Here is a 25,468-nt window from a genome sequence, read left to right as displayed (position 1 = left end):
TACTTCTGTTAAGTAGTGTATTCTGCCATCCTACTAGCATATCTCATAAAAGAAATATGTAGTGATTACTAGAATAATCCACATAGACTATAAGCATTGCTACGGAAGATCTAATCTTATCGTATTCAACTCTTTGAACTTTGTCGTAAACAATTTTTCGACAAGTCAAGCTTTCTTCAAGGATATTTCATCCAAGTCTATCAATTTCATAGATCCATTTACTTTCATAAAGTATTCATCTATCTTGGATTTCATGGCGTATAGCCATTTTAACGGAGTCAGGGCCCATCATAGCTTCTTTGTTTGTAGTTGGTTTATCATTGTTCATAATCAATCCTTTGTCCACAAATCATTTATTTGATCACAAAGTAAACCATACCTACAAGGTTCAATATGTACTTCGATTTCCATGGCTAAAACACTTTGTAGTCATGGGAGCCATGATCGTCGTGGCCATTTCCGAAACAAATTCCGATGCTGCGCTACTCTGATCATTATGCTCAGGTTCATAAACCTTATCAAATTATATTGTCCTCCCACTCAAAAACTTCACTAGAAACAATTTCTTGGAAATAAGAAACATTGACAAACACTTTTGTCTTTGTCTACATAGTGGGAAGAATTCCCAATCAATTCTCTGGGATAACCAACAAAGACATTCATCCGATTTTGGTTGTAAACTTATTTACTTATGCTATGCATACCAAAATTTTAAGAAAAGACTATTAGGATTCATACCCATACCATAACTCGTATGGTGTCATTTCAACGGATCATGATGATGCTCTATTAAGTGTAAAAGCGGTAGTCACTAAAGCATAATCCACAAAAAATATAATGGCATCAATATTTTATCTCATCATTGATCCAACAAGGTTTGGATACGTCTTTTGGATACTTTATCATCACTATGATACTCCAAGAAACGTGAGTTGTAGAACAACTTCATAACTCTCTTAGATGTTCGCTAAAACTCGTAATTCAAATATTTCCACCATGATCCAATCATAGATATTTGACTTTTCTATTACGATGATTTCCACTTCATGCTGAAATTTATTTGAATCTATTCAAATGTTTCAAACTTCTTCCTTATCGAATATATCCACATATATATATTCAATTCTTTGTTTGAAGTTTTCATGAAGTAGAAGAATCTCCCGCACACAACTATGTCCAGTGAACCACATACATCATCATGTATGTTTTCACTAAGTTAGTTGCCCGTTCAACTCTTGGCCTATAAACGGTATTTTAGTCATTCTCTTTAGAAAAGATTTGCAAGCGTCAAATGATTCAAAAATCAAATGACTCCAAAAATCCATTTGCATGGAGTTCCTTCATACGTTCCTTTCTAACATGACCTAAATGGCGTTTCCACAAATAAGTGGAATTCAAATCATTTGCCTTATGGCATTTTAGCGTCAGTTTTATGTATGTGTGTTTCACCATTAAGATTTATAATAACTTATCCATCGTACATGGAGTAATGTCATAATTTGAACAACTCATTGTTTTCATTTGACCGGAGCAAAATAACAATTATTAAGTTCTTTATTATAAATTCTAAGGGCTAGATAGAATGCCAACGACGAACATAATAACACTTTATTTTGTTCCAGACGTGCATTTCTATCATATTCCTTGTCAGTCACTTAGGCCATTGTATTCTTGTATTGCGTTGTTTTGTATGACACTTCATACCAACCAATATAGTACTAATACCCAAGAATTTCATAGTGTGACCTAACTAGGAATACAACCATAACATGTATATCATTTATATACACCTGAGCTAGACTTTCTAGTCTTTTCTTTCTTTCTGCCAAAATATCTTTTGCAGTTTATCTTTTAGCTTTCCTCATTATTCAGAAAAACACTTCAACATTAAAAACTTCTAGGTTTGTTGGTCTAATACCAATAACCTTGAGGTTCTTATTTTGAATTTGATCATCATATGACAAGTGTTCTAGATTTCACTATTAGTAACTTTGTAATATGATGAACAATTTCACTCATAATTTTATCCATCAATTCATGACAACTTTCTGAGACCATGTCTGTACATGCTAGGCTCGTAAAGTTTTAACCTTGGTATTCGCATGTGCAAATCTGGCTTGCACCCGTTGTATGCACACGTAGAATCTATCACACCCGATCATCACGTGATGCTTCGAAACGACGAGTCTTAGCAACGGTGCATACTAAGGATGATCACTTCATGGATATGCGAATATCGTTAGTGCCCCAATGGTTGGAGGATTGGGACGCCTTGCGTCTTCAACCTTCGTACATTCCCATAAAACTTATGAGTTTATGTAGTCTCACCAAATTATATTCTATCATCTTGCAATAAGGTCTTTAGATATCACATATATCTCATACCTTGATTATTTCTGAAAACTAAATTTTCAGCTCCTTACTTTTCAAACAGATTTGAACTTCAAGTTTCACGGAGACAAGATAACTTTAGGTACTAATTGAAACCATAGCTTATTGAATCAACAATATGAGGTTTACTAAAAGTTTGCAATAGGACTTAATCAATTCTTGATTCTTTAACAATACGGTACCAATCCGTAAAGTTTCTTTTCAGATTTTAACAGTATTTCTATCTCAATTATAAGACTAGCGCATAGTAGTAAACGGATGCCAATACTACAAAATTAATTCAAAATACTACTCAGACTATGTTTATGATAATTAGTTCATGTTTTAATCTAATTACTAATGAACTCCCACTTAATACAACATCCCTCATAGTTGTTAAGTGGTACACGATCCAAATCCACTACACCAAAACCGATCATCACGTGAGATGATGTAGCTTCAATGGTGAACATCAACATGTTGATCATATCATCCATATGACTCGTGTTCAACCTTTCGGTTTCCGTTGTCCCGAGGCCATGTCTGTACATGCTAGGCTCGTCAAGCAAACCCAAGTATTCCGCGTGTGCAACATGGCTTACACCCGTTGTATGTGAATCGTTGAATCTATCACATCCGATCATCACGAGATGCTTCGAACGACTTAACTGTTACAACGGTGCATACGAGGGGAGAACACTTTATTATCTTGATATTAATGTGAGGGATCATCTTATAATGCTACCGTCGCGATCTAAGCAAAATAAGATGCATAAAAGGATTAACATCACATGCAGTTCATATGTGATATGATATGGCCCTTTTGTCTTTGCGCCTTTGATCTTCATCTCCAAAGCACGGACATGATCTCCATCATCTTCGGGCATGATTTCCATCATCGTCGGCGTAGCGTCAAGGTTCATGGCGCCGTCTTCATGGTTGTTCACCTCATGTAGCAACTATTACAACTACTTTGAAATACTACTCAACATGAAATTTAAAGACAACCATAAGGCTCCTGCCGGTTGCCACAATACAATAATGATCATCTCATACATATTCATCATCACATTATGACCATATCACATCACCAAACCCTGCAAAAACAAGTTAGACGTCTCTAATTTGGTTTGCATATTTTACGTGGTTTAGGGTTTTCGAGAGAGATCTAATCTACCTACGAACATGAACCACAACGTTGATACTAATGTTTTCAATAGAAGAGTAAATTGAATCTTCACTATAGTAGGAGAGACAGACACCCGCAAAGCCTCTTATGCAATACAAGTTGCATGTCGAACGAGGAACAAGTCTCATGAACGCGGTCATGTAAAGTTAGTCCGAGCCGCTTCATCCCACTATGCCACAAAGATGCAAAGTACTCAAACTAAAGATAACAAGAGCATCAACGCCCACAAACCATTGTGTTCTACTCGTGCAACCATCTATGCATAGACACGGCTCTGATACCACTGTAGGAAAACGTTGCATAGAAAACAAAAATTTTCCTACCGCGAACACGCAATCCAAGCCAAGATGCAATCTAGAAGACGGTAGCAACGAGGGGGTATCGAGTCTCACCCTTGAAGAGATTCCAAAGCCTACAAGATGAGGCTCTTGTTGCTGCGGTAGACGATCACTTGCCGCTTGCAAAAGCGCGTAGAAGATCTTGATCACGATCGGTTCCGGCGCCACGAACGGGCAGCACCTCCGTACTCGGTCACACGTTCGGTTGTTGATGAAGACGACGTCCACCTCCCCGTTCCAGCGGGCAGCGGAAGTAGTAGCTCCTCTTGAATCCGACAGCACGACGGCGTGGTGTCGGTGGTGGTGGAGAAATCCGGCGGAGCTTCGCTTAAGCGTGCGGGATATGGTGGAGGAGAGAGAGACCGCTAGGGTTTGGGGAGAGGGGCGCCGGCTAGGGCACCCTTGAGGGGTGCGGCCATGGTGGTGGCTTGAGTGGCCAGCCAGCCCCTCTCTCCCCCTCTTTATATAGGTGGAAGCCCCAAGGCTTAGGTCAAAGAGTCCGAATAAGACCCCAACCAAAACCTTCCAAGTGTCCAAACCTAGGGGGAGTGGGACTCCCCCCTTTCCTTGGTGGGGTGGCCGGCCACCATGGTGGGGAGTCCACTTGGGACTCCTCCTCCCTTAGATTGGCCGGCCAAGGTGGGTGGAGTCCCTTTGGGACTCCACCTTCCATCCTTATTTCTTCCGGACTTTTCTAGAACCTTCTAGAACCTTCCGTAGAACCTTCCGGATCATTTTAATTCACATAAAATGACTTCCCATATATGAATCTTATTCTCCGGACCATTCCTGATCTCCTCGTGATGTCCGGGATCTCATCCGGGACTCCGAACAAATATTCGAACTCCATTCCATATTCAAGTACTACCATTTCAACATCCAACTTTAAGTGTGTCACCCTACGGTTCGTGAACTATGCGGACATGGTTGAGTACTCACTCTGACCAATAACCAATAGCGGGATCTGGAGATCCATAATGACTCCCACATATTCAACGATGACTTTAGTGATCGAATGAACCATTCACATACTATACCAATTCCCTTTGTCTCGCGATATTTTACTTGTCCGAGGTTTGATCTTCGGTATCACTCTATACCTTGTTCAACCTCGTTTCCTGACAAGTACTCTTTACTCGTACCGTGGTATGTGGTCTCTTATGAACTCATTCATATGCTTGCAAGACATTAGACGACATTCCACCGAGAGGGCCCAGAGTATATCTATCCGTCATCGGGATGGACAAATCCCACTGTTGATCCATATGCCTCAACTCATACTTTCCGGATACTTAATCCCACCTTTATAACCACCCATTTACGCAGTGGCGTTTGGTGTGATCAAAGTACCTTTCCGGTATAAGTGATTTATATGATCTCATGGTCATAAGGACTAGGTAACTATGTATCGAAAGCTTATAGCAAATAACTTAATGACGAGATCTTATGCTACGCTTAATTGGGTGTGTCCATTACATCATTCATATAATGATATAACCTTGTTATTAATAACATCCAATGTTCATGATTATGAAACTAATCATCCATTAATCAACAAGCTAGTTTAAGAGGCATACTAGGGACTTCTTGTTGTCTACATATCACACATGTACTAATGTTTCGGTTAATACAATTATAGCATGATATATAAACATTTATCATAAACATAAAGATATAAATAATAACCACTTTATTATTGCCTCTAGGGCATATCTCCTTCATCAACCTTCAACGTGCTTCTTGACTCCTACTGGTTCGATAAACCTTGGTTTCTTACTGAGGGAAAACTTTCCGCTGCACCCATCACACCTTCCTCTTGGGGTTCCCAACGGACGTGTGCTTTACACGTAACAGTGGAGGATGAGGACGAGGACGAGGAGGACGAGGTGGCGGCGGGGTACCCATGGACTTTGACGAGCCACCCTCCGCTTCTGGCGACGTGGCTCCTGAGTTGTTCCTAGAGGGTCCGTCTACTGGGGAGGTGGAGATGGAGACGGAGTTGGAGTCTACACACGAGTCGGACTCTAGGTCTGAGTTGGAGGTGATGGAGGGTGGGGGTGCGCCGAAGCCCTTGAAGATTCGTGGAGAAGCTAGAGTCCCCGATGCGAGGAAGGAGCCGAAGACCCATGATGACAAGGCCCTTATCATTCCTTCGAGCGATGAGTAAATGTACTACTTCAGAAATTTCGAACATGTATTTTCATCTTGGGCATAACAAACAATTTGGCATGTGTACTAATATGTGATTTATTTGCAGCAACTGGACATGGGAGGCCAAGCCCCCCCCCCCCCCCCGCCAGCCTAACAGCTTGCTTGGGGCTCTGATTAAGAAGTTCTGGCCGGGCAAATACACTCCCCTTAGCACGTTCCCTGGTGGCGAGATGAAGCTAGCCACTACTTGGGCGGACTATGAGGATGCCCGTGCCGTAGGCTTCGCGACAGCTACTGAGGCTGTGACCACCAAGTTCTGGGTAAGGCATATATTTCTCGAGCACCGTTCATAGTTGATGACGCTAATGTGCTAACTCATGACTTTCACAACTGATTTATGCATGATTGAAGTGCTTCTATCGTGTGGACCCGGAGCTTGAGACGAAGGCGCGTCTCACTTTGCGTGGCGCTTGCGAGAGGTTGACACCGCAGCAGTGGTACAACCAAAAGGTCACCTGCGCTAGTGCCTTCTGAGCTAACAAGGGTAAGAGGGTCAAGAAGGAGTACTATGTCGGTAACCAGCCTACGGAGGAATGGGCAATGACCATTGATGAGTACATGTCGGTGAGTAAAATGTCAATGAGATTCTACATTGCCGCTAAGTTTTCATTGGATTATCTTGAGTTGAGTATTGCGTTTTCAGGTTTGTCCCGAGTGGGCCGAGCAGCATAGGGAGGCATGGGAGAAGCTGATTAGGGCGAGGTGGCTCAGGCAGGACGAGGAGTTTGCAGCCGTGTCGAGGCGTAACATGGAGAACCGACGCACCGGTGACACACACTGCGCGGGAAACCGCGACTACACCCGCTTCAAGGGGAAAAAGGTATGTATATACATGGAACGACCTTCTTTCATTTCCCGTCATGTCTCATTTCTGATACGCATAACTTTTCTTTTCACGATGCAGGTGGCGGAGGCACCACCTGGGGTGGTGCTTCATGATCCCGAGATATATGACATGATGCGGACGAACCAGAAGCCCAATCTCGCATTGCCTCAGCCACAGTACTACGGCAATGCCAAGGCCGCCAAGGATGACTACTGCGACATGGTGAGGTCTCGTCACCCGGAGGTGGATGACCCCTTGCGCATCCCGACCGACGAGGAGTCGTTGGTCCTGTCGGGGCGCGGGCGTCCGCATGGCCGTTTCCCCTTTCTGAATAAGGTGGTCAAGCCTACCCACGCCACGAGCTACACACGTCTCAAGCATACCCTCACTGCCGACAGCCCCCAGCCTCGTCCCCGGCCTGCTCGTCCACCCGCCTACGATGTAAGTTTTCCTCATTTTCATCCTCCTTCCGGTTTTCCTTCCTACATGGCTAAGTGTTGACGAGATTCATTGTTTCTGAAATTGTAGCCTGGGTTCGAGGCGACCTTCGAAGCCTGTAATGAAGCGTATCAGCAGGCCGCTGCGCAGTGAAATAGGCAGAATACGGCCTACATGGCGCATATAGGAGTAAGTTTGAATCTTTCTTCTCGCAAGTAGATGATAAGTCTTAGTTTGATGCTTTATTTCTGCAAAGCCTGACTTGTAACCTATCTTGCAGGCACTGATGACTGCTTTGTCTACTGGTACACCGCCACCGGACCCCGTTCCCATGGCGGGGGACATGCCTATCATGCCATCGAGGGCAACTTTTGCACTGACTTACTACGGATCCACACCGGTAAGTTCTTTGCCAAACCCGTAGTTACCACTTTCCTTTGCATCGTAAGTTGCTAACATGTAGGGAACATGTAGGAACAGGATGCTCCGGGAACCAGGCCTCGCAGGGTGGGCGCGAGGTCACACCGGTTCATGAAGGTGGTCGGTCTCCTGGGCGTTCTGCTGGTGTCTCTCCGTCGACTACTCCCGGTGCCTCTCCGTCGACTTCTCCTGGGCGTACTCCCGGTCCTTCTCCAGGTGGTTCTACTGCAGCTTCTACCGGAGCGCAACCCCGGGCTGCTCGTTTCGCCAACGATGAGGGCGGACACGCCCCGCCCGGGTCCTTCCTTCGCTAGTCGGCACCGGGCTTCTTGCTTGCTACCTACTACTATGTATTTGGATGACATGGCACTCTCCGCTCTCCTCTTGTATGCTACTATGTGCACCATGTATGCTACTATGTGAATTATATGCTATTTTGGTGAATTATGGCGAATTTGGTCGATTTTGGATGAATTTGGATGAATTGGACCTGCTGAATTGAATTGCAATTGAATTGGAACAGGATTTTGGCCGAAACACGAAAAAAAATATGGCAGGCCTATGCCGAGGGCAATGCCGTCGGCATAGACCTTGGCATAGACCATATGGTTAGGTCTATGCCGAGGGGGTTGCCCTCGGCGTAGACCGTGTGCTGGCCGCACGCCACGTGTCCCAGCCTGGCGTCATATGTTCGTGCATATGCCGAGGGCCATGCCGTCGGCGTAGAGGCTGGGCTGGCAGCACCACAAACGGCCACGTCGCCTCTCCCCGCGCAGGCCACCTGCCCTATGCCGAGGGCAGTGCCGTCGGTGTATGCTGGCGTCCGTTAACGGCGACGGCGCCCTGCCACGAGACGCCGAAGGCCACGACGCCGAGGGCGAACGAGCACCGTCGGCATAGGCGGCGTACGCCGACGGCACGGTGCCATGTGCCGAGGGACCTGGACACCGAGGCGATACGCCGAGGGCTGCCGTCGGTGTAGCCTACGCCGAGGGCCAGGCGTGGCTACGCCGAGAGCGGCCGGCCATCGGCGTACACGTCCTTTCCTGTAGTGAACCAAATAACAGATCAATTCTAACCCGTGTCTCGTTTCAAACGCGCAGTTACCCTTGCACCACTGCCAGTAAACCACGAATCGGGCCCATGCTATCAAAGGCAGCCATGATGATCGAGTAGCAGGATAGCAGCTTCGCATTGCTCCATCAGCTCCACCGTCCCACATAACACACGTGCACAAATCAACTAGCTAATTAATTAATTGAGCGAGTCAATCCAGGGTGCATTCTTGCAACGAAAAAAAGAGCGATTCAAACATATTAACTTCGTTTGTTTTGACACAGTCGTATCGTATACAGCGACCCGCAGGTTGGAAGACGCGTGCAGGTATCACCTATATATGTCATATCCATCCCTTACAGCACTCATTCAACCATTTCGGTCTCTTGCTCGATCTTTTAATTCCGATCATTGCTAGTTTCCAGTCGATCGACCATGGCAGCTACCAGAGCTCTCCTTCTTGCTGTCGTGTCCATGGCTGCGCTGCTCGGTACGGCGCTAGGCGCAAGCTACACCGTCGGCGCGCCAAGCGGGTCATGGGACCTCAAAACCAACTACACCCGGTGGGCTTCCGGCGTAAAGCTTTACGCCGGCGACCAGCTCCGCTTCCAGTACACCGTCGCGGAGCACAACGTGGTGGAGGTCACCAAGTCGGGCTACGATGCCTGCAACGGCTCCAACAACACCGTGGCGACGTACCAGATCGGCAACGACACAATCCCACTCACCGCTGCGGGCAGCCGGTACTTTATCTGCGGTGTCCCCGGGCACTGCGCCGCCGGCATGAAGCTACAGGTGAACGTGAGCTCGCAGCTGACGCCGCCACCACCACCGCCGCCGCCGCAGCAGCAATGCCGAATGCGAAAGGGCAAGTTGCGGTGCAACCGGCCAGCATCTCCGTCGAGCTCTGCCTCGGCGGCGGCTGCCGTTGATCGGTCTGCGGTGGCGTGGCAAAGATTGGCAGCCGTCGTGGTTGCAGGTCTTGTGCTCCTTTGCTAGCGTCAGCGACGGCAGTTTGTACTTCACGATATTCTTGCCTTCTCATTTTTTTTATTCTATTTCACCATTTGGTTGAGGCGTCGTTGATGTTTGCCGATGTTCATGTATAATAACATCAACTGCACAATTCTTTATACCAAATGTGATTCGTTCATTGTACTATGATTGATTTTGTTAATCGTGAATATCAGAGAAATCTCTTTTTCCACTAGTGAGAGATGTGTTGATCAATTAGCATTCTATTCCTTTCTTCCCATAATTATAAATTATATTACCCTCTCTGTCCATAAATAGATATCTTATGTTTCTGTAAATTTGGATGTATCTATACGCTAAATAGTGTCTATATACATTTAAAATTTGATAAATCTAAGACATCTATTTATGGACAGAGGTAGTACAAGTAGAAATATACTTCCACGAGTACCAAATATCAGAAAGAGATGTAATTCATTGTGTTATAATCGGATTTTGTTCGTTGCAAAGCTCAGAAAAATCAGCGCAGTGGTCCGTTTTGTTGCTAGTCGGAGATGTTTGGATCAATTAGCCAGCATTGTCCTTGTTGTTGGAAATTAGAACAAACTGATAGCCATCTGGAAATTTCAGAGGAGCAAAGTATATATTCAGCATGACTTGTGTACTAACTTAGCGGTCAGGGGTCATCACATTTATCAACATATATGGAGAATGGAGTATGAACTGGCTACCTAGGACAAGTCCTGAATCCTCTCAGCAAACTGCTAGTACAAGTACTAGGTTCTCATGGCAGATAATACAAGTACTAGGTTCTCCAGCACAAAAGTATAACATCAACATTCCTAAAAAGAAGTGTAACATCAATATCAACACATTGACACCAAACATTTTATGTATAAAATCTTAACGCGACTGGGGAGCGACGTCCCCCAAACGCCGCCCCCAATCAGAAATTCAAATAGTTGCATTCAAAAGAGATCGTTCCCGCCGAATCGTCGCGATCAGAGTAGCGGCGATCAAAGTACTGGGCGCGCGATCATATTACAGACCGGTGGTGCATGGTAATTAGAAGAAGAGGTTGGGCGACGGTGACGTATCCTGAGTCGACGCAGGCCCGTCGATCACGATGACCTCGTCGCGATCTGCCCGGTGTTGTGCATGCTCCGTCTGCTCCGTCGCCGACGTAGAGGCCGACGCATGTGTAGCAGTAGAAGACGCGTCACCCGGCTCTTGCTCCGCTGTTGCTGCCGCTGCCTGGGCCGCCGCGTCGGCGGCAGCGTCGGCCGCCGCCATTTTGGCTTCGATGTCGTCGAGGATCTGGCCTTTGAAGAAGTTGTGCGCCGCCCGCGTCCGGGGATACATTCCCTCTGTCGACGCTCTCAGCAGGGACATGTCGTCCCTGCGTTTCTTGAGCTCCAACTTCTCCTCTTGCCTCTTGAGCAGCTCCGCCCACCTTTCGTCGGCCTTTTTGTCGCGGGAGAGAAAGGTCGAGGAGAAGTCGGCGAGGCATTTTGTGATCGACGCCTGCGTCTTCTCACACGACGCAGCGTCGGCCAAGGCGGCCTTGGCAGCCTTGTTGCCAGTAGGACGCCCTGTCGACGTTGCCAGCGGCGCGTCCAGATCAATGGCGTCCTTCCCCTTGGACAGCGACAAGCGCGTCAACCGCCATTTCTCGTTCAATTTGAGCTTGCTATAGCAATGCTTCAGCGCGAAAGACTTGTGACCTTCCGAGTTCTTCCGGTAGAAATCCATGGCCCTGTCAAACTAACCAAAGGAAGCGGAATCATTTCATCGAACACAATGTAGGCGCTACAGATTATGGAAGAAAAAGTCGTACTAGTTGGGCGATGTCGGCGCTGCTGTCGGCTCTGGTCACTATGTCGTGATGGTATCCATGGAAGGAGTTCACCGACGCCTGGATGATTGCCCATCGCGTCGGCATTGCCTTTTGGCTCCTCTTCATTGTCACTTAGTTGTAGTCTCTCTTGATGAGCTTGCGCTCATCAAACTCGGCCTAGATCCTCGCCCAATACTTCCCGTATTTTTGGTTGGCGCCGATGATGGAGTCATGGATCACCGTCGCCCACGACTCGCACAGACAAAGATCCTCCAAAGCCGTCCATTTGGGGCCTCGTGTGCCCGACGCCTTCTTCTTCTTCGTCCTCACGTCGTCCGCGTCTACCTCCACGGGATCATCGTCACCGGCACCCTCCTGGTCCTCTTCCTCGCCACCCTCGTCGCCCTCTTCGTCCTCGTCGTCGTCCTGATATTCGTCCTCCACCCCCTCCTCTTCCTCGTCCTCCTCGTCCTCACCCCCGTCCTCCTCCTCAGCACCAGCGTCGTCGAATTCGAGCGGCCCCCTACGGCCAGTGAAAGGGTCGCCGTCCGGACCGGGTCCTGGCTCGCGCTGCTCGTACGCCGGGGAGTAGAGGTTGTTGGGGTTGAAGCCGCCATGCGGCAACGCATCCTGGTAGTGGGGCGACAAGTTAGGCGTCACGCACCCGGGAGTGGCGGAGGGGCCGTCATTGTAGAAGGCGGATGACGACGGAGAGATCACTCCCGGAACGTACACCGCCACGGACGTACTCCATGGGCTCGCGTTGGTGGCGGCGAGACACCCGGCCATTATGTGCTGGTGCTGGCGCGCCGCCAGAGCCTTCTTATCCTGCTCCGCCGCCCTCCGTCCTTTCCGCTCCGCCGTCGCCATCCTCCGGCGCAGACAATCTTGCTGTCATTGATCTTCGGTCCATCCTTCCGGCTTCTTCTTCGGAGCCGGCGCCTTCCGCGGCTTCGCGAACGGCGCTTTTGACTCTTTCGTCGCATTGCCCGGCGGCTTCTTGACCGCTTTCTTGGCCATCTTTTTGGGGGTTGTCGGCGGCGCCATAAAATGGGGAGGGGGTAGCGGCGGCGGGTGGACGGTGGGAGGGAGAAACAAATCGGCGAGATAGGACAAATGAATCGGCGGCGGGATATGTGTTGGGAGGCCAGAAATGCGCGGCGGGATAAGCGCGATGTGGCGGGAGGGGCGGGATTTGGCGAGAGTGGGAGACAAATTTTCCCTGTGCCGCTGACGGGTTAGCTCCGCCACTCCCCGCCTCGCTTTTCGTTGTGTCTAGCGTGCCCGGTGCGTCCCCTGTGGAATGGGGACGGGCTCGGGGCGCCGGACACCGTATCGGGCCGCGCCGGACAAAATTGGGCTTTGGAGGACGCGGCTGGAACCGTTTTTTGGTCCGGCGCGCCCCAAATTGCTTTGGGGGAGGGACGCGACCGGAGATGCTCTAAAACATCTTATATTTTAGAACAGAGAAAGTAGTTCATTTTGTTTTACCATCCATATTATTGTGTGGTTTCAGTCAAAAGTAGAGTTACACAAATCGGGCACAAAGACTTTGCTGTCCGGATTTCAGGAGCAAGTGACCGAGTCCGCATCATTTGAAGACATCACCGCGACCACGCGGTTAATCAAGCTAATCGGTCAATCTAAGCAATCGACTAACCATTTCATATCAAGAAAAAATATCAAGAAAAAAAATAGCGCGCTAAACAAAATAGCGTGGCCTTCGAAAATACGCTATGAAGATTATAACGTGCTAATAGCGCTTTACAAAATAGTGTTTCACAAAAAATTGAAAAATAAGAAATGTATTATAGTATATACTAAGGATTTAAGCAGCTCAAAAATTATCCACATCACAACGATCGACAAATTAAATTTAGAAAGTCCTGATCGCACTGAAAGATAGAGATTTGTCAGTCCAATAAGTAGACAAGTAGATAACTAATTAACCTGCCAACATGCAAATAATTAAAGATTCAGAAGAACTAGATGGATAATGCATTCGTTCATCATCTGATTCAGAAGAAGAACCGCATATTGGAGCTCATCATAATGAAAAATTAGAAGCTACTTCTTCTTCTTAGGCAGATTGCATCAGTACCTCTTACTCGTCGTGATGTTGATTCTTCTTCTTCAACATGTACGCATGGTATGAGGGGGACTGGGAATTATCGATGTGCTTCTATGGTTTCCAACGGGTTGAATGACTACGGTTAGAATGGGAATTTAGGAAACTGTGGGCCAAAAGATCCAAAATAGCTGCAGTGGTTTCTGGGACAACGGGTACAAGACCTGTTTCTGATGCCGAGGTGTCTAAGGCTGTTGCTTGGGCTATTACTGCTGTTGGCGGTCAGAAGAAAACATCGGAGCTTCCCTCTTCTAGCGCTGCTCCCATGATGGTTACTATGGAGCCGGTAGCTGCTAATGCGGTTTCAACTAATGCTTCTGCGACTGTGTCAATTGCTGATGCTAGTAGTTTGGTGGACAAAGTGGGTGGGAGGAAAACAAAGAAGAAGGAGAAAAATTCTGATAAGGTAAAATGCTTTAGGTGTAACACTGTTGGTCACTATTCCATAGAGTGCACAGTACCTATTTGTGATTTCTGTAAAAGTGCCGAACATGCAAATGAGGATTGCCCTCTTCATTCAGCTCCTAAACCGGTCTTGACAGTATATGGTTATGCACATGAAGGTTTGGTTTTTTGTGACGTTCAAAACTCTGAGTCCTTTCGTCCTCGCCCTGACAATGGGAGGTTTGGAAGAATTTCTGTTACAGGTGGTACACTCACTTCGGATGAGCTCAAACGGGTCCTCCGAGGTTTGGCTCTAGATGATCAGTTCCCATGGGAGGTTGAGGCTCAAGAGAACAATTCGTGTAGAACACAATTCCCAAGTAAACTGGAGCTAACTCGTGCGACTCGTTTTGGTAGTTTTCTTGCAAAGGAGGATAGCAACTGTTTTATCAAAATCACTGAGTGGAAATCTGAAGTTAAACCAACACTACGGTTGGAGGAAGTTTGGATCTTAGTCAGTGGTGTACCTGAAGGCCTTCTTACGGACTACTTGACGTTATGGGGTCTCTGTGGCATGATTGGAAAAACTTCTGCGGTAGATATGGCTTATACAAGGCGGCATGAAGTGGTTCGTGCACTTGTACGAGTTACTGATATTTCTATGATTCCTTACAGTAAAGTTATTATGTATAAGGGTGATGGTTATAAGCTCGAATTTGAGATTGACATGGATGCGCCTATGTTGGTTGATGACGAGATTGTTGATGATGACCATACTGGTGATGGTGATCATGATGGTGATGGAAAAGAAAATGACTCAAATAGCAAAGATGAGGAGGATAAAGATAGGGACAGGGGATCAGAGAAAGAAAAGGAACCTGTAACTAAGCCAGGGGTCATCCTTCCTAACCAGGACAGTGCTACTTACACCGGCTATGAAGTTTGGATCGTTCTCAGATAGATGGAGTGATATTATGGAGGCGGATGAAGCTAATGGTGTTCCGAAAAACACTTGTCGTCGTCTCTTTGTTTCTTCAGAGGACGAACGTATGGCGGGTGCAAACTATAATATAGGTCAAAAGGATCAGACGGATCTCTTTGAGCCAGGATGTTCTGATAAGCTTCTTACTGAGAACTTCACTAATGATGGCATGTCTGCCCCGCTCCCTGCCGCGCAGAATCTGCCGGGCGCTCTAGTGTCGCTGCACCGCCGTCTTCCATGTTGGCAAATCCTTTGCACACTGCTGCTGCTTTGAATGGGTTGCCTCGTGTCTCGCCTCCTTTGGCTAAGGGGCCGCCAACGACTTACATTAGTTCGTCAACGGAGGCCAGTTTGGGGGGTATGTCTGCAGCTATGCCACTCTTGGGATCTGATGCTGCGGTTGGGAAAGTCCAGGTGACACCACGGTCGCCTCTTCAGCAACCTTCCATGGAAGAGATCATCGCATACGGCGGTATTCCTGAGGCGGCGAGCAAGGGGCTGCGTTCGAGTGGTCGCATTCGGGCCCAACCTACTGCAGATTGTACGCAAATGGAGAGGGCCATGGGTCTGGCTCAAGCTAAAAATTCCACTTCTGGTACGTCTTCCATTACAAAGCTTTCTTTTTGTGATCTTCCTGATGATGTGGTGGTTCCTAGGGCAAGTAAACTAGGAGTCTCGTTTGGTAATACGTTAGAGGAGATAGCTTGTTCTGTAAAAAAATTAAAAGACGTATTTTAAAGAAAAATCTTAGGGATTTCTATTTTCGTGCCCCTGGTTCGTTAGTTGTACTCAGTTTTCCCCAGCCCCTTAGTTTTTCCTCAGTTTTTCCCTCCCTCTAGTTTGAAACCCGTCGCAGACGCTCAGACGGGAGGGTTGCCGTCTGGTCAGAGGCCTTCACCGTTACCGGTGACGGCTAGGGAGCCGCGTTGGTGTTGAATTGACCGTTTCTTTCGAACTGTGTTGACTGTTGACTGGAGGAGCTCACCCAAAGCTTTCCACTCCGCCCGATACTGGAGGAGCTCACACACCGCCCCTCCGCCGCCACGCCGTCCTGCCCTCCTACCTTATGGCGTCGTCCGCCGCCGAGCCGCCCCCGCCCCCACCACCACCACCGGGAGGCGGAGAGGGCTCCGCCTCCACCAGATCTAGATCTACCCCTTTCGCGGAGTTTGTATGTCCATCTGGTGTGCCAAATGTTCGCGTCAGCCGCGGAGAAGATTGGGAATCGGAGGGATCTAACGCATGGATTCCATCTGGGTAAGCATCGTCTGCCTATGTGAATTAACAGTAGGCAGTTTTTGAGCGCCAATCGTTGTTGCTCAACTAACTGCGTTGCTTTTCGAATAGGATTGATCCAGCGCTGGCTTTTCGGCTGGTGGTTAGGCTGGATTCTAGCTTTACGCGTGATTCTAAACGCTATAAGAATGGGTTTTTCTTCCCTGCGGTGGTTGCAACCACCATCTCGTTGAGGAATTTGAAAGCTAACATCTGCGCTCAGTACAGCTGGAGCTTCCACGACGCAGTTCATTTCGAATATTTGCACAACAAGGAGGGAAGATTTGTTCCACTAATTTCCGACGACGATCTGGGAAATCTTTTTGCTTTGAATGCTTCTTGCCGGTTCGGTAAAATTCGTATCCATGTGGACAGGGGCCGGGCATCATCTCTCAGGTGCCGGGGCATCATCAGGTGGTCGGGCATCATGTCTCTCTACTGCTGTCGCCTCTTCTAACAGCAGCAGCATGGCGCTCCTTGTAGGTCCACAAAGAGCACCATCTGTCCCAGTGCTAGTGGTAGCCGATCGTTCGTACGGTCGATGTGGAGGACGATGCGTACATTGAGGATCAGTCTCCTCAAGATGATGAGGATGAGTTGATGTTTCCTGAATTGGTAGATCGATGCGGTAGAAGGTGCAATTGAGGATCAATACATGGAAGATATTGCTTTTGGTGCCAGATTTGATGACACTGATGATGAAGAGAAGAATGAGAATGATGACAGCCTCGTTTTAGCCGATTACGAAGGTGAAGACTTGCCAACAATTGAGTGGAACAGGGAGGATCCCCAGCTTGTAGAAGGCACCGTGTTTCAAACGATGATGGACTGCCGTAATGCAATTACTACATATCACATTCTCACTAAGAATAATTTTGAGGTTGTTAAAAGTGAGCCCGGTAGGTTCACAATTAAATGCCCATACCCAAGGTGTAGGTTTAGGCTGCATGCATCCACAATGCGCAGAAGCAGCTTGGTTCAGGTACTACGCCAACCAGTTGTGTATTTAGATCACGGTGTAAAATTTGTTATCTATTACTGACATCCCTTATCATTATGTTTCAGATAAAGAAGAATAAGGAGATCCATAGGTGTCCACCTCTAGGGGGAGAGCCAGAGCTGAAAACAAAGCTAGCGAAGACTAGGTGGTTGGCAGATATAATCCTAGATTGGCTGAGAGAAGATCCTTCACTTGGTCCAACAAAGACTGTGAAAAAGGTGGTTGAGAAGTATAAAATAGAAGTACCTTACATGAGGATGTTCTATGCAAAGGAAATGGCTCTTGACAAGATCAATGGTCCATGGAATGAAAGCTTTCAGTTGCTTTACACTTTCAAAGCTGAAGTGGAGATGGCTAGTCCAGGCGATGTTGTAGCGATAGACAAGCATACAATTCCCTACAAATTGAAAAGCGGGAAGGTAATGCACAAGGAATGTTTCAGAAGGGCTTTTGTTTGTTTCAAAGCTTGCTGGAAAGGCTTTTTGGACGGTTGCAGGCCTTATTTGGCCGTGGATGCATCAGCTCTTCATGGCAGGTTTAAAGGACAGCTAGTTGTGCTACTGCAGCTTGATGGACATAATTGGATGTTCCTGTTGCTTATGGGGTTTTGGAGGTTGAGTCACAGGAAAGTTGGACTTGGTTTCTGCAGAATTTGCGCGACCTTATAGGTCATCCACCAGGACTTGTTATCCACACAGACGCTTGCAAAGGTTTGGAGACTGCGGTAGAAGCAGTATTCCCTGGAGTGGAGCATAGGGAATGTATGCAACACTTGGTACAGAATTTTACAAAGAAATTCAAGGGTAAAGTTTTTACTGACAACCTATGGCCAGCTTCATACACATGCAGCTCTAGGAAGCATCTGTTTCATTTGGATGTGTTGTATAAACAAAAACCTGGGGTGAAGGAGTACTTGGATGAACATCATGGTAGGGTGTGGTCAAGAAGCCAATTCAATGAAATTTGCAAGGTAGACTATGTAACAAGTAACCTTGCGGAGAGTTTCAATTCAAAGGTCAAGTCATTGAAAGGGCTTATGCTGTGGCAAATATTTGATAAGATTAGGCAGATGATCATGATAAAGATCGATCTGCGTCAAAGAATTGCATCCACAAATTATGTTGGCCATCTCATGCTCCCATCTTTGATTAAGTCTTTGCATGAGAGGGCAAAACAATTGAGGATGCAATGCGTCAGAAAAGGAATGGAGGCTGAGGTAACCTACACCGACAAGAAAAACAGCAAAGTGGAGGTATCCGATGAGTTTGGTTGATAGGACATGCCATTGTAGGGGATGGCAGATCCGTGGGATACCCCGCATACACGCATTGTTTTTCATGAGTGTTATAGGGGGTGAAGATGGTGAAGTTGATCAGTATGTGTCAGAGTATTTCTCTGTTGCCAAATTTAGGGCTGCATATGCTATGAATGTTCCTACCTTGTTGGGAAAAGACCAATGGATGAAAGTCGATCCAGGCTTCAAACTGTACTCTCCAGTATTGACTAGACCGGCAGGTAGGCCGAGGAAGAATAGGATCAGAGCTAGTGCAGAGGGTGGTGCACCGATTCGAAAACGTAAGTGCAAACGTTGTGGAATCCCTGGACACATTGCTAGGCTTTGTAAAAATGGAGTTGACCCAGCTTTTGGAATGGAAGATCAGGCGGGAGCAGAAAATGCAGAGGAGAATGAAGCAGCAATTCAACTTGAGATTGAAGCAGTTCAACATGAGGTGATTGAAGCAGCAAATGCAGAGGAGATTGAAGCAGTTCAACATGAGGAGATTGAAGCAGCAAATGCAGAGGAGATTGAAGCAGCAGTTCAACATGAGGAGATTGAAGCAGCAAATGCAGAGGAGATTGAAGCAGCAGTTCAACATGAGGAGATTGAAGCAGCAAATGCAGAGGAGATTGAAGCAGCAATTGAACATGAGGAGATTGAACCGATGGATCGAGAGCAGAGGGAACAGATGGATGTAGAATGGCTTCAACCGATGAGTCTAGAGGAGAGGGAACAGTATAGTCGAGAATGCCTCGAAAGTAGTAAGGCCATGATAGAAGCTAACTTCGAAGAGTACATGGCAGAAGAAAAAGCACAAGCTTTGCAGAAGAAGAAGAACAAGAAAGAGGGCAAAAGGAAGGTAGACACCGGTAATATCCCTGGTAGGGTTACCCGGAGTAAGGTGGTGGCCCCGGCGAGTCACACCAGGAGCAAGAGAAAGATTTTATTCTGAACAACTAATTTGAATTTGTATGAACAATTTGTATTGTGGTTCCCTTTGTATTGGGGATCCCTTTGTGTTGAACAATTTGTATTGGGGATGCCTTTGTGTTGAACAATTTGAATTTGTATGAACAATTTGTATTGTGGTTCCCTTTGTATTGGGGATCCCTTTGTGTTGAACAATTTGAATTTGTATGAACAATTTGTATGCCACATTTAAGCCACATTTATCATTTTAGGGTTTTAGGGTTTTAGGGTTTTAGGGTTCAATTCAAAATAATTCAAAACATGGTGGAACCTTCCCATGGAGCCTTGTTATGTTACCTACAACCTAGAGAAATAATAATGGAAAAGGAAATATAGAGATATGAAGTTTTTATGCCAAAAGCTTCAAAACCACTTCCTAGTCCATGAGCTACTAGATATGAAGATGCAGGGCTTTCTGCTCAATACACCTCCCAAATACCCACTATGCTTACAAACTTTATCCAAATGAGTCCAAATTCGTCACACTTGTGTATCTTTGAGTTGCAAACAATATCTAGTCGGCCAAAATGTAATATACATTTCCTCACTTTCCCCCCTCTTAGTTCTACTCAGTTTTCCTAACTTGTACTCACTGGCTGATCTCTGATTGGTCGAGATGTATGTCACACGGATCTTGGTTAGTTGAAAGCTCAACGAACGCTTGCACCGTTCGATCATTTATGATCGGACGGCCTGTATCTCTCTCTCTACCACGATGGACGCATACGGAGACAAGAGCAGAGCACATACCTACCAACCCTGGCAGTCGCATATTCCAGTCGCATCCTCCTCTCTCGTATTTCCTCTCTTACTACGGCGGTCGCGGCGGCGCGGATCTAACCGTGCGTGCGGCGGCACGGATCTAACCGTGCGTGCGGCAGCGTGCGGCGGCGCGGATCTAACCGTGCGTGCGGCGGCGTGCGGCGGCGCGGATCTAACCGTGCGTGCGGCGGCGCGGATCTAACCGTGCATGCGGCGGCGTGCGGCGGCGCGGATCTAACCGTGCGTGCGCCGTGGATCTAAGAGTGCCGGTGAGGATCTAACCGTCAGAAATAGTTGAAATGTCTCTCTCTGTCTCTCTCTGTCTCTAACCGGTGAGGATTCTATTCTCAGATCTGTTGAATGATGAAGAACACCAAGACGGCGGCCGTGCCGACAGTGGTCATCAATGCCACGAACATTGAAGCCATCGCCTACAACATCGCTTCGACGGCGCAGACCCAGCCTTCAATGTCGGAGCCTGTTGATGTCTCACTTCCGGTGCCGAGGGTGCGAATCGATGCCAAGACGATTGAAGCCATCATCTACAACCGCGCTGCAAAGCCGCCGATCCAGCCCTCCGCAGATCCGTCGCTGATGAAGTACACCAAGACAGCGGCGGTTCCGACACTGGTCATCGATGCCACGAACATTGAAGCCATCGCCGATAACATCGCTTCAACGTTTGATGGCGCAGATGACCGTGTTCGACGCCGCAAATTGGGATAAATTATGATAAATTTGTATTTTTCAATTTCCAAATGGGATAAAATTATTCGAACTACTACCTCCGTCTCAAAAAAAGCTTCTCCACATTCTTGATGTGTCCATGTACATCCGTATGTATGATTTGAATTCTATCCCAACTTGATTGGGAAGATATTAATATGTATTTGATCCGGAGGCTGGTACATGCTTTCACTTTTGGGATCCCTTCACTTTTATAAAATGTTCATGCATTCTAAAATTATCGTGCGCATTACTTAGCACAAGTAGGAAATTGTACACCAAAATACAGTGCTTAGAGCCACAACAAAATACAATGGTTAGAGCCATCTACTGAATAACAATTCTATACTAAATCGTCTACCAGAACCACATAACTGCTAGGACAGGGATGACACCTAATAAAACTGCACAGATGAATCTACTTTTCTCCTCTCCCATCACTTTAAGTTCATGTTCTAGATTTTCTACCACTTGATCAAATACGGCAAGATCTGTCTCAACTCTCAACTTCTCCTTGCGAATAAGCTCTGAATTCTTCTTTTCTTCCTCCACAATACGCTTCAGCTCGAATATCATCAGGTTTTTACGGGCCAATTCATCACCTAAATTGGCCACCTTCTCCTCCAAATCCATCCTCTGGCTACACCACTGGGTTGATTCATCTTGGTATGCAATGTACCATGGATCATCGGCTTGCCTGGCTAACTGTAACAATAATGGAAAAAAGAACAACTGAAATCACCCCAACAGGCCATGGCGGAACTTCAAATTCAACGGTAGTACAGAGAGCTGAAGCTAGATACCTGCACTTCCGACGAGGTAGGAGAAGTAGAACGTGGCCACGACATGATCGAATCCCCACCCTCGCCGGTGTACCCGCTACGACCAGACATTGAGGACTATTTCGTACCTGCAAACTCCAATAAATTACGGGAACCGAATCGATTAGGGGGCGGGGGAGGCAGAAGCGGAGGTCTTACCAAGCTATACCAATTGGTGCGCGGAACAAATCCCGATCGTCGTGGGCGGCAGATCTGCTTGCGGCGGACTTTCCTGCGGTGGGTACAATGCGTGCGGACGAAACAAGTGCTGGAGCCGTGGTTGACGTGCAGCGCCGCAGTTCGTCCGACGCCGCCGGGGGACAGAGCCGGCGGCGCGACGAGGCGCCGGCGATGGCTGCTCCGTCCGACGGTGGGGAACGAGCTGCCAGCGGTTCTCCGGTCTAGCTTAAGAATAATTAATTAGCGAACTTGTTGCTTCTCTCTATGATATTCTCTAAAGACATATATCAGAGCGGTAATATGTGAGTTTTCCTGAAAAATAGATGACCCACTGGTCATTGGCTGCGCAGGCCCCACAGAGCGGCAATATATGATTTTTTCTCTCTAAATAAGTAGACGATCCCACTGGTCATTGGCTGCGGCAGCCACACAGAGCGACAATATGTGTCTTTTCCTGAAAAATAGACGACCCCACTGGTCATTGGCTGCGGAGGCCCCACAGAGCGGCAATATATGATTTTCTCTAAATAAATAGACGACCCCACTGGTCATTGGCTGCGGCAGCCCCACAGAGCGGCAATATATGTCTTTTCCTGAAAAATAGACGACCCCACTGGTCATTGGCTGCGGAGACCCCACAGAGCGGCAATATATGAGTTTCTCTAAATAAATAGACGACCCCACTGGTCATTGGCTGCGGCAGCCCCACAGAGCGGCAATATATGTCTTTTCCTGAAAAATAGACGACCCCACTGGTCATTGGCTGCGGCAGCCCTATAGAGCGGCCTCATTTATCATTGGCAGCACCGCGTATAAAATCATGAAATAAAACGGCCCACACGTCAGCGATAGATGGATGGCTGCTCCGACGTGTCTCCTGACCCTACCCGTCAGCACGAGACGGTCAGGGAGGAGCTGTCCCTGTGCGGCCCCACCCGGTCAGACTAACGGTCAAGGCCTCTGACCTGACGGCTACCGGCCGTTCCACCACTTGTGCGTGTTTCAAACTAGAGGAGGGGAAAACTGAGGAAAAACTAAAGGACTGGGGAAAACTGAGAACAACTAACGAACCAGGGGCACGAAAATAGAAATCCCAAAATTTTAATGTAAATGAGGATGACGAGAAAGTTTATATGTTTCCAAAGTCTCGGGCCTTTGTGAGGATCTTACTGAGGAAGAATGTCCTGGTATGATGGATCATACGGATCCAGAAAACCGAATCACAACCAAAAAACGTGGGCGTAAAAAAGTTTGAGTAGATAAGCTGAAGGTTAGGCGAAGCTCAAGAATTAAAAAGTATCAACAAAAGTAGTCTGTCTATATGCAAGCCTTAATTTGGAATAGTGAAGGGTTCAAAGATACAACGAATCATCTTTTTATTCAAGAGTCCATTCGCGAATATAAGCTAGACTGTGTGGCGTTAGTAGAAACGGGCCGATCTAATTTCTCTATGCCTTTTCTTAGGAATCTGGCGGCAGGTAGAGATTTTGCTTGGTTTTGTTTACCGCCTCATGGGAGATCGGGTGGTATTCTTGTAGGTGTTAATCTAGAATCTTTTTCTGTCAAAAACGTTGACTCTGGAGATTTCTGCATTAAATTCCATTTAAGATCAAAAGATGGTTTCGAATGGAATTTTGTTGTTATCTATGGTGCAGCGCAAGAAGCCAATAAGAAACCCTTTTTGGCTGAGCTTGTCCGGATTTGTGAAAATAGTGCTCTTCCTATGTTGGTAGGAGGAGATTTTAATATTATCCGACGACCGCATGAAAAAAATAAGGATAATTTTAATGCTCACTGGCCTTTTGTTTTTAATGCGATAATTGAAAGTCTTAACCTAAGAGAAATCGTTCTCTCTGGTAGACAATTTACCTGGGCTAGTCGGCGTGACAATCCTACTTTCGAAAAGCTTGATCGTGTTCTTGCAAGTGTAGAGTGGGAGCAAAAATTCCCGTTAGTAACAGTAAGAGCATTATCAAGAACGGGGTCTGATCACACGCCTCTACTTATTAATTCAGGTGAACAAGCTCACCTAGGTAATAAGCATTCTTTTTCCATTGAGTTGTCTTGGTTAAGCGACGATGGTTTTACTGAGATGATTGAAAGGGAATGGAGCGCGGTTGTTAAAGGTAACAACCCTACTGAAATTTGGCAAAATAAAATCAGGCATTTGAGGCGCCCATCCCAAAGGATGGGCGCGTAATAGAAGTGGTAGGTACAAAAAGGAAAAGGAGAGGTTGCTAGCTATTATTGATGAGTTTGATATCAGGGCTGAAACAATACCTCTTAATACCTGCGAAAGTGCAAGGTTGAGAGAGGCAAATGAAAAAATTAGCTAAGATGAGAAGGGAAGAAGAATCTAAATGGGTGCAAAGAGCAAAGGTTAAACATGTGCAAGAAGGAGGAAATAATACGAAATATTTCCATCTAATTGCTAATGGGAAACATAGAAGAAAGCAAATTTTCCAATTAGAACAAGACGAGGGGACAATAGTAGGGGATGAAAATTTGAGAATTTTTATATCTGAATACTATAAGAAGCTATTCGGGCCGCAGGTCCAGAATAGTTTCTCTTTATATAATGATGCCAATTCAGATATTCCTCAAGTTTCTAGTGAGGAGAATGTGATGCTCACAGCCGACTTTACGGAGGAGGAGGTCTTTGAGGCCATATCACAAATGGAGCACAATAAAGCACCAGGACCTGACGGGTTCCTGCTGAATTCTATAAAATTTTCTGGAACACTATTAAGGGTGATATTATGGCTATGTTTACACAGCTGCAACAAGGTGTCTTGCCGCTGTACAAAATAAATTTTGGGGTGATTACTCTCTTACCAAAAAGAGAAGATGCGGTACAGATTCAGCAATACAGACCCATATGTTTGCTAAATGTGAGTTTCAAAATTTTCACAAAGGTGGGGACTAATCGGGTAACCGGGATAGCTCACAATGTTATTAGACCTTCCCAAACAGCGTTTATGCCTGGCCGGCACATTCTTGAGGGTGTAGTGGTTTTGCATGAGACGATTCATGAGCTTCATCGGAAGAAAATGGATGGGGTCTTGTTTAAAATAGACTTTGAAAAGGCTTATGGTAAAGTGAAGTGGTCTTTTCTCCAACAAACTTTGCGTATGAAAGGTTTTGACCAAAAGTGGTGTGACCTCATCACAAATTTTGTGGAGGGGGGTTCTGTAGGTGTTAAAGTCAATGACGACATTGGCCACTACTTTCAGACAAAAAAGGGCCTTCGCCAGGGAGACCCCCTATCCCCTCTTTTATTTAACATTATTGTTGATATGTTA

The 25,468-nt window shown here is 46.6% G+C and overlaps 1 protein-coding gene across 1 annotated transcript; it reads left to right on the top strand.

Moving 5' to 3' along the window:
• The first annotated feature begins 9,232 nt into the window (after positions 1-9,232).
• LOC127312403 (basic blue protein) lies at positions 9,233-10,058 on the top strand. Its single transcript, XM_051342941.2, has one exon. It carries the CDS (start codon positions 9,284-9,286, stop codon positions 9,845-9,847), a length of 564 nt encoding a protein of 187 aa, XP_051198901.1. The 5' UTR covers positions 9,233-9,283; the 3' UTR covers positions 9,848-10,058.
• Positions 10,059-25,468: the final 15,410 nt, after the last annotated feature.

The sequence above is a fragment of the Lolium perenne genome, chromosome 7 (assembly GCF_019359855.2).
Source record: "Lolium perenne isolate Kyuss_39 chromosome 7, Kyuss_2.0, whole genome shotgun sequence".
Classification (NCBI taxonomy): Eukaryota; Viridiplantae; Streptophyta; class Magnoliopsida; order Poales; family Poaceae; genus Lolium; species Lolium perenne.
The sequence above is the reverse complement of the archived record's forward strand: the minus strand, read 5'-3'. Positions and strand labels throughout refer to the sequence as shown.

Bases quoted from the DNA above. Each gene is read 5' to 3' on its own strand.
- LOC127312403 (XM_051342941.2), top strand. From the start codon at position 9,284: ATGGCAGCTACCAGAGCTCTCCTTCTTGCTGTCGTGTCCATGGCTGCG.